The sequence below is a fragment of the Schistocerca cancellata genome, chromosome 4 (assembly GCF_023864275.1).
Source record: "Schistocerca cancellata isolate TAMUIC-IGC-003103 chromosome 4, iqSchCanc2.1, whole genome shotgun sequence".
NCBI lineage: Eukaryota > Metazoa > Arthropoda > Insecta > Orthoptera > Acrididae > Schistocerca > Schistocerca cancellata.
The window spans coordinates 580,806,066-580,816,373 of NC_064629.1; the positions used below are offsets into that span (position 1 = coordinate 580,806,066).

Sequence of the window (10,308 nt, forward strand, 5' to 3'; positions counted from 1 at the left end):
AAAGCGCCATCGTTACAGGTTGACATCACAGCACCACTGAGCCGACTCAGCTAACCCAACCCGTTTCATGACACGTTCTCACAGCTTTACCTCCACCAGAGGTTTACGAATCATTTAAACGCAGGTCACACATTGCATATTTGGCGACGCCTGCCTAGAACCTGCGATCTGCTGATGTCACAGATTTGCAGAACTTAAAATTAACAGGTGGATACACATTGCTATCTTAAAATAATTCATTTCACGAAACATAAAATAGTTTTAAGTACTGGCACATAGCCATTTTTTCAGTTAGGTTGGTCAATATTGTCGAGCTGAAGAATTGAAATTTTGGAGGGGATGTTATTTATTTTGTGTGTATGTGTGTCGCATATTAGGAGGGGAAACAATTTTAGAATGGGTACAAAGATTGAGGAATTTACGTTAGATTCATTAGATTTGTTTCGAATGCCAGGTATGTTTTTAATTTAATTTTTGTATTAGAGAATGCCAAGGGGTACGAGAGTGAGGGCGAGAAGTTTAGCGTGAAAGGGTGAGATATAGGGGGAAATTCCAAATAACTCACAAACGTTTAATGACAATTTAGATACGGACGTGCCGCAGGAAAAAATTCAGGGAATAGATAATAGCAAACCATATGAAGTAGCATCTCTGGACGACACGAACATGATTAATGAAGAAAGACAGGAACAAGTAAGTGACAAAATATCGTAGACAGAAACTAGAAGAGCGGAGGAGCGTGAAACTTCACATACAACGGAAAGCTTTCAAATTACAGGCCATGGAAATGCAGCATAGAATGATGCTGAGCACAAGCTCACAGCCTACAGTATTTCACTTGCAGATCTTCCTACTCGGTGCAGTTTGAACAGAGCGACAAAAGAAATGACGCGAGATACGTGAAAAGCGAAGAGTTACTTAAGGAAATTCAGGACCAGTTTAAAATTAACACGGAATTACTTGAGAAAAACGAAGAAAAGAATGACGAACGATTCAGACAACTAGGGGAACGACTTGAGAAGAGTGAGAATCTATTGAAGAAAAGTGATGAAACCGGGAATGCACAATTTGAAGAAAATAAGCAACAGTTCAAAGACTTAAATAAAAAGCTAGATGAACTAATAGCAGCCGTAGACCAGAAAGCAGATGATCACATCAAGAAATGCAATGAACAAGGAAAAATTTTAAATAAGAAGATAAACGACAAGACACAAGATGTAAATCCAAGAGAGGAAACAACGCAGGAAACGTAAAGCAGGGCCGACGAATTAAGAAAAGATGTAAATGCCAATACCAAGGATCCCGAAGAAGTAAAATCAGGGAGGGAAAACAGGAGGATATAGTCAGGGGCGCCAACTTATAAAAAATATTGGGGGGGGGGGGGCATACTGGGGGTCTAGCCCCGGGAAATTTTCTGAATTTTAGATGAAAAATAGTGAGTTTTAAAGTTTTTTTTAAGCATTTAGAGTCATATAATCAACCTTAAATCCCGAAAACTGGGCTCTCGATAACTCAACACTCCGGGAAACTCGAGAAGCCTGACACATTTTTTGACTTTGAAAAAAGAAACAAAACATAAACACGCACGGTATTTTCGTAAAAAGCTGTTTAATTTACAGTAATAATCATGCTTCTAGACTGTTACAGAGCAGTGAATATATAGCTCTGAAGAGACTGAAATTATATTTAAATGAATCCTAAACTATCATTAAAAAAATAAAACATAAAATATTGCTGTCGCACAGTAATAGCATTTTGATTAATAAGTGAAATAGCTAATTTAAGCTTACTTTGAATAAGGCTCAGTGTTCATTAAATAAAAACAATATCTCAAAGTTAATGCTTTAATACATTAATAAAGTTAATACAGTATGCCTAATACTTTCAGTCAAAAAGTATGTAAATAGCGGGTTTTAATTGGGTCTTACACCCTAAAAATATTTAAGTATTTGAAAATAACTAATACAGTACTATAGTAATACAGTACTAAACTAGTACTAATATTTCGAAACTTAAACTTTAACATTATGTATGTATTTAATTCTCTATTTTATAAAGATTTTTAATAGTGTTCTAAATGCCACTATTAGGGCTAGAGTGTCTTTAGAAAGGTGTAAATGTCGACCATCTGACTGGATTACTGAATATGAAGTCGATGTTGACTGGTTGGATATCCAATTCAACCTAAACATCTCGGTGGGCATGAAGAACAGTCAAGTTGTTCAATCGCTTCTGTCCCATTGTTGATCGGAGATATGATTACAGACGTCTAAGGGCGCTAAATGACCGTTCTGCTGTTGCTGTAGTTAATTGGAACTACTTGGAGAAGCTTAATGCACTTCACTACTTCACATAACATTTTGCCAACTGCAGGCTCTTGTGTAATGTACTTTCTTACATCACGCATGTTTTATAAGACCAGTTGTTTTTTAATTAGCGATATCAGCTAACATATTCAAGTGTAAGCATAGTCTATCAATGTGTAGGTCATTTTTGAAAAACTCAGTTGATTTTTCCAAATTTGTTTCACCTCTGTTTACTAAAAGCAAGCACTCGTGTTCAAATGCAATGACCTGTGTGAGTACAGTTGGAGCAAACCGCTCAGTAATGCAAGATTGCACCGTTTCACAAACTTCAATGTAAATAGTTTTGTAGTATACCTTTGGGGTTTTAAATGTGTGCGGTGAGCTGGCTTCGTTTTTTCATATTTCGTTGGTATACTTAGATTCCAAGGAAGTGAAGGATCATCAACTTGTGAAGGTTTTTCTTTTAAACACAATTCCCAATAGTGTTCAAAACTATCACGCCTTCCATTCAATATACAAAACAAGCCCTCATGTATTTTTTTCCAGATCAGCAACAGTTAGATGAGGGCATTGAATTTTTTCATTGACATCATCTACTGGGTTCATTGCATGGCAATAAACACGTAAAAAGAAACAAGTCTTGAATTGTAACATTGACTCAAGGTAGTCTGCACATTTGTGATCTACCTCTGTTTTGTCCTCTGCAGAAAACGTTTCAAAAGCTCTAGAAGTTCTTCAGAGTTTTTCAATATTCTCAAGATAATAGAAACTCGCATAGTCTATCGAGTTGGGTAAAGGGGTCGTAGACCAGCTTGGTTGTTAGCGCTCTCACAGCGTATGCTTCTGAAAAGTCCCGTCCTTTTGTTGGATTCCTTTATGGTGTTTATTAAGTCCTTGGCTAAAGTCATAATATCCCTCACAAAGGTAAGATGGCGGAGACTGTCCACAACTGACAAGTCTAAACTGTGAGCAGTGCAGTGCACATAACGTGATTTTCGTTGTACATCCAAAACTATTTCTTTTAGTCCTTTAAACTTACCTCTCATATTCGAGGCACCATCATAGCACTGTCCTCTTAAGTTATCCATTGACAAATCAAGGCGATCAAAAATGTCTTTTAAAATGCTAAACAGAGTTTGTGATTCAGTGTTGGGGGTCTCGTATAAGCCAATGAAGTCTTCGTTGATGATTAAGGAGTCACTGACAGTATGAATACAAAATGACACTTGTTCGTGAATCGAAGAATCACTTGTTTCATCAACGGCCGGCCGGTGTGGCCGTGCGGTTCTAGGCGCTTCAGACTGGAACCGCGTGACCGCTACGGTCGCAGATTCGAATCCTGCCTTGGGCATGGATGTGTGTGCTGTCCTTAGGTTAGTTAGGTTTAATTAGTTCTAAGTTCTAGGCGACTGATGACCTCAGAAGTTAAGTCGCATAGTGCTCAGAGCAATTTGAACCTTTTTTTTTTCGTTTCATCAACAATAATAGGAAAATGTTCAGTCTTATTGATTGAAGCCAATACCTTTCTCAACACAGACTTTCCTAGTAGCTCAATAATCTCGTTTTGAATATTGTGGGACGTTCACTTATACCCCAAACGCCCTTACCAATCTTCAAACTCAGGTATGTCATTCTTTCGGAGTTCAGATGGCTCTGAGCACTATGGGACTCAACTTCTGAGGTCATCAGTCCCCTAGAACTTAGAACTACTTAAACCTAACTAACCTAAGGACATCACACACATCCATGCCCGAGGCAGGATTCGAACCTGCGACCGTAGCGGTCGCGCGGCTCCAGACTGTAGCGCCTAGAACCGCAGGGCCACTCCGGCCGGCCCTTTCGGAGTTCCAAGAACTGAAAAAAAATTGAGTTTACATCTTCGTGTCCTCTAATTGCTTGTCCTTGTCGGCATAGAAATTGCACGGTAGTAAGCTAAACGGCCTTTCTTCATATCACTATCTGACTGTTTGTTCAATTGGGAGACCACACTTCGGTTTACGATAGAATTTAGTTTCAGAAACCTACTTTATGCGTAAACATATTCTCATGGAGACGGAATTTTTCCAAAGCCTTTTTCCAGTTAGAAAACCCCAAGGAAGTAAATGTATCTTCTTTTTTTGAAGAGAACTGTAATAGATATTTAGCATGTGCCTCTTTGCAGGTTTTGCAAAAAACATTTTCGGTAGATGCTTCATATTCTAGCCATTTATATTCTATCAACCAAGACTTCTGAAATGATCTCTCTTAACGGATTGTCCAGGTTTTGGCTCTGAACAGTTCTCGCCTGAAGACGACGAAGCAATTGACGACACAATAATTGTTGGAGACTGCCTTGCAGTATCATCAACTTCCAAGTGTACCTTTTTGGTAACAGATTTATCCATTGCAAACTTAATTTACAATACACTAAGAGACTATAGGAAACGAATAAAATATAGTCGTATAAAATAGTCCACTAGACACTAAAGTCGGAACACTAAACACGTCTGCAGCATCACTGAACGAAACTATCCACTCTGAATGACTGCGACAACAGGGTGGGCTTTATATAGCCGTGGCGTCGTAATGTCTGGAAGCGTCAAGGCGATGTGAGGCGGAGGCTTCCAGGCGCTGTTGATGCAGCCCTTTTGATGTCGCCGCGGCCGCAGCGCTGCCCGCCGGCGCCAGACTTTACCCGAAGGTTCGCGCGCCGAGACAAATTCTAAGTGTGCCCGCAGCACCGTAACGCTATCATGATTCACACCACTCGTTTTCAGTTAACCTGCTTACAACTGTAATAATTATTTGTTTTAACTCATTACTGAATGTACTTAAACACATTGACTGCCACGTGAGTTAAATATAACTCACAGGAATTGTTCTCTTGGGGCCACGTGAAGTAAATACAACTCACGGACATTTTTCCATTTAAAGCTCCGTGGTGCAGTTGTAACTCACAGGAGTGTGCTGTGACTCGGTGTTAGGCCCCAGTAACAAATCATATTCGTGGCCTACGGTTTTCAAGAGATCAAGAGTAGTTACTGACATTTGAATTCGTGAGTTATATACAGAGTGGTCCATTGATCGTGATCGGGCCAAATATCTCACGAAATAAGCGTCAAATGAAAAAACTACAAAGAACGAAACTTGTCTAGCTTGAAGGGGAAAACCAGATGGCGCTATGGTTGCCCCGCTACATGGCGCTGCCATAGGTCAAACGGATATCAACTGCGTTTTTTTTAAAAAAAAATAGGCACCCCCATTTTTAATTACATATTCGTGTAGTACGTAAAGAAATATGAATGTTTTAGTTGGACCACTCTTTCCGCTTTGTGATAGATGGCGCTGTAATAGTCACAAACATATGGCTCACAATTTTAGACGAACAGTTGGTAATAGGTAGGTTTTTTAAATTAAAATACAGAACATAGGTACGTTTGAACATCTTATTTTGATTTTTCCGATGCGATATATGTACCTTTGTGAACTTATCATTTCTGAGAACGCATGCTGTTACAGCTTGATTACCTGTAAATACCACATTAATGCAATAAATGCTCAAAATGATGTCCGTCAACCTCAATGCATTTGGCAATACGTGTAACGATATTCGTCTCAACAGCGAATAGTTTGCCTTCCCTAATGTTCGCACATGCAATGACAATGCGCTGACGCATGTTGTCAGGCGTTGTCGGTGGATCACGATAGCAAATATCCTTCAACTTTCCCCACAGAAAGAAATCCGTGGACGTCAGAACCGGTGAAAGATGGAGCCTTCACTCTGTTTTAGTTTTCCAGGCTTGACTATAACTGTTCGCACATTTATATCTATATGTCCATACTGCACATAACGAGAAAAAAAAGACTTCCGCGCCCTACTAGAAAAACTCTTCCCCCACTTTCTTTCTTTGTGTTTTTGTAGGTTGGCGCACACACGTTAGACCCGTCTAGTATAGTTTCTTCACATTTTAGATGGCGGGTGGTTACGTACAGTTACGATGGCAACGCCTGAAGAGGTAAGAGTTCATTTTTGTTCGGCAGGGACACAAGTGGCGGTGCCCGGTAGGGATGGCTATGATTTTGTTTTATTTCTTTTTGTTAGGTACCCCACAAAAATAAAATATAAAACAGCACACCGTCGCATAAAAAAGCGAGAGATCCGTGTTCAAATCCCCCTTGTGCCCAATTTTTTTCCCCAAAATTATATAACTTTCGGTCCGGTCACTCACGCGCATGTTCTCTTTCTGTATTCTTGGCAACTGTCATATTATACATTGATTATAGAATATGATTCATGTATTAAGAAAATATTACCGTCGCAAATAAATGAGATGAATAGTGAGAGAAGATGAGATGTTGCATGGACCTCTCATAGAAAACAAGAAACGTATTTCTTTCAGATTATCTTTAGGTACGTGTTTTGTCTTGAAATTCAGTATGGGATATTATTTCAATTTTTCTGACATTATTCAGTTTTTATAATTAATTATCTTTTTTGTTGTTATTCTGACCGTAACAAGATTGTCTAGCAAGTTAAAAAACGATTCTCACAAGGAACAGGTTGATTTTGTAAGCGTACTAAAATGTACCTTGGGTAGTGTGCAGTGTTTGCTATCTGCAATGTTACAAGAAAGACTAGTTGTTTCATGTACGGACAAATCGAGGAAAAACTGTTAAGATTGTATTTCTGTTCACTAAATTAAAATGGTCTACTTCTTTAAGTTTATCTTATTTTACTTTTTGACGCAATTGGGCGGAGAGCGTCTGGGGCATGTTTTAACGCAGTGTGTGTCCATATGAGTAGTGAGGGGCGGCTAACTGTGAGAAACGTTGTGTGGGACACGTTTCGTTCAGTTGGATGAGGTGGTTGGTATGCACGCTGAAGTGGAGGGCTTCTCAGCTGATGTAGTTAACCGGGGCACCCACCACTGTACTTACACCCATGCGACGAACGATTCACACATTCAACACTGTGCGCACTATCACTCGGCGCATGTAACGATAGGGACTTATCTACTATACGATTTATTGGATAACATGACAAATTTTCCGCTGGTAAAATCAGTATTAGCAGATAAATATGTCAGTTAGTGTGCTGTTTAGCCAGAAAATTTCACGGGCGAGATATCAAACGATTCGTAATAACGAAAAAACGTGCCAAATTTGTCTAGCCCGTTGTCCGGATCACAGGGTCTCGAGTAACAGAGAGAAATATGCCCTGTTTACAGGAAGTTTGAATAAAAACGCCTCCAGTCACAATTTTTTTGTGTTTTATTAAATTACACCATGCATTTCGGACGCTGTAGGTCCATCTTCACGTGGAAATCGTCTAATTCGTAAATTAAGTTTGGTCTTGAGTTGGGTGAAATGCGTTTTCCTGTTACGAGAAAGTTGGATGTTAGGTTTTCATAAAAGGAAAACGCATTTCACCTCACTCAAGAACAAATGTAAATTATGTATTAGAAGATTTGCATCTGAAGATGGAACGAGGGTCCGAAATGCACCGTGTAATACAATAAAACACTAACAAATGTGACTGAAGGCGTTTTTATTCAAACTTACTGAGTATTAAATGCAGTCTCATTCACAGCTACAAAGTGTGGATGAAGTTAAAATGTCCTGCTTAGCTGGCGAAGATAATTTGTGCCGTGTGCGGCGTGTTGGTACTCCGGTCAATGTGCCTATGAATTTGCGAATGGATTAATTGAACTGAACGGATGTTTTCCGTCTTTTCGACAGATAACAACCTAGGACTACACGAATGAAAACAGTGGGAAACATTTAGAAAGGATGTGCTGCAGCTGACGTAAAACAGAATGTTACTACTATACTTGTTGTAAGTTGGCAACAGACCAGTAAATATACAACCAAAAATAATGCATGCAATATTTATACAGCACAAAAAATTTTAGTTCAAGGATTTGTAACATTTAGATCAATTATTATAAAAAATTTAATTAACTTGTGAATAGCACCACGTGATGTAGCCGATTGGATTAAATAGTGTACTGCAAAGATGTACAGTATTTAGTACATTGGTAACGTTGAAGACTATTTGTTTCAAGTCGTTTTAGGTGATGACGATTATTTGTTTAAAGGGACTTAATTACTGGGTCATCAGTCCCGCAAGTTGTTTTTGAAACAATGTTCCTGATAATACCGTTATTAAGTACAGCTAATCAAACTGTCACAGTTCAACTGAGTCTGTCAGAGCACGTGTTAAACTTTCTATTGCTGCCAGATCATCCTTTGCTGTACGTTTACTCTTAAAATTGAGTCAGGTACGTTATCTGTGGCCAAACCTCACTGCTCATGTTTGTAATCGGATAAGTAAGAGTAACATTGCCTAATATGACTTCTATTGACTAAAAATTTCAAACCGCGAAGTTAGATCCTTTCAATAAAAATACACTCCTGGAAATGGAAAAAAGAACACATTGACACCGGTGTGTCGGACCCACCATACTTGCTCCGGACACTGCGAGAGGGCTGTACAAGCAATGATCACACGCACGGCACAGCGGACACACCAGGAACCGCGGTGTTGGCCGTCGAATGGCGCTAGCTACGCAGCATTTGTGCACCGCCGCCGTCAGTGTCAGCCAGTTTGCCGTGGCATACGGAGCTCCATCGCAGTCTTTAACACTGGTAGCATGCCGCGACAGCGTGGACGTGAACCGTATGTGCAGTTGACGGACTTTGAGCGAGGGCGTATAGTGGGCATGCGGGAGGCCGGGTGGACGTACCGCCGAATTGCTCAACACGTGGGGCGTGAGGTCTCCACAGTACATCGATGTTGTCGCCAGTGGTCGGCGGAAGGTGCACGTGCCCGTCGACCTGGGACCGGACCGCAGCGACGCACGGATGCTCGCCAAGACCGTAGGATCCTACGCAGTGCCGTAGGGGACCGCACCGCCACTTCCCAGCAAATTAGGGACACTGTTGCTCCTGGGGTATCGGCGAGGACCATTCGCAACCGTCTCCATGAAGCTGGGCTACGGTCCCGCACACCGTTAGGCCGTCTTCCGCTCACGCCCCAACATCGTGCAGCCCGCCTCCAGTGGTGTCGCGACAGGCGTGAATGGAGGGACGAATGGAGACGTGTCGTCTTCAGCGATGAGAGTCGCTTCTGCCTTGGTGCCAATGATGGTAGTATGCGTGTTTGGCGCCGTGCAGGTGAGCGCCACAATCAGGACTGCATACGACCGAGGCACACAGGGCCAACACCCGGCATCATGGTGTGGGGAGCGATCTCCTACACTGGCCGTACACCACTGGTGATCGTCGAGGGGACACTGAATAGTGCACAGTACATCCAAACCGTCATTGAACCCATCGTTCTACCATTCCTAGACCGGCAAGGGAACTTGCTGTTCCAACAGGACAATGCACGTCCGCATGTATCCCGTGCCACCCAACGTGCTCTAGAAGGTGTAAGTCAACTATCCTGGCCAGCAAGATCTCCGGATCTGTCCCCCATTGAGCATGTTTGGGACTGGATGAAGCGTCGTCTCACGCGGTCTGCACGTCCAGCACGAACGCTGGTCCAACTGAGGCGCCAGGTGGAAATGGCATGGCAAGCCGTTCCACAGGACTACATCCAGCATCTCTACGATCGTCTCCATGGGAGAATAGCAGCCTGCATTGCTGCGAAAGGTGGATATACACTGTACTAGTGCCGACATTGTGCACGCTCTGTTGCCTGTGTCTATGTGCCTGTGGTTCTGTCAGTGTGATCATGTGATGCATCTGACCCCAGGAATGTGTCAATAAAGTTTCCCCTTCCTGGGACAATGAATTCACGGTGTTCTTATTTCAATTTCCAGGAGTGTATATTTTCCTTGGGACAGTAAATTTTATGCAATCGGCATCACTGTCGATATAGTGATTTCCTCCCTTATGGAAAAGGAATACGTCTGTTTCCTTTATTTGTCACTCACTGGATTGAACTAATGTTTTCTCCTTATCCCTGAAAAGTTTTATGCACTGAATAATAATAAAGTAACAAGTAAAAAAAAAAAAA

At 41.3% G+C, this 10,308-nt stretch overlaps 1 protein-coding gene across 1 annotated transcript; it reads left to right on the forward strand.

Annotated features, from left to right (window-relative positions):
* Positions 1–396: 396 nt before the first annotated feature.
* LOC126184334 (uncharacterized) lies at positions 397–1,253 on the forward strand. The gene is made up of 3 exons (XM_049926710.1): positions 397–454; positions 587–693; positions 864–1,253. The coding sequence occupies exons 1-3, from the start codon at positions 397–399 to the stop codon at positions 1,251–1,253; spliced, it is 555 nt and encodes a 184-aa protein (XP_049782667.1).
* Positions 1,254–10,308: the final 9,055 nt, after the last annotated feature.

What these genes read in the sequence shown, in the direction of transcription:
- LOC126184334 (XM_049926710.1), top strand. Translation starts at nt 397, where the DNA reads ATGGGTACAAAGATTGAGGAATTTACGTTAGATTCATTAGATTTGTTT. An exon ending in AGATTTGTTTCGAATGCCAG is followed by an intron (nt 455 to 586) that starts GTATGTTTTTAA and finishes ATGACAATTTAG; the next exon opens with ATACGGACGTGCCGCAGGAA. An exon ending in ATGAAGAAAGACAGGAACAA is followed by an intron (nt 694 to 863) that starts GTAAGTGACAAA and finishes TACTCGGTGCAG; the next exon opens with TTTGAACAGAGCGACAAAAG.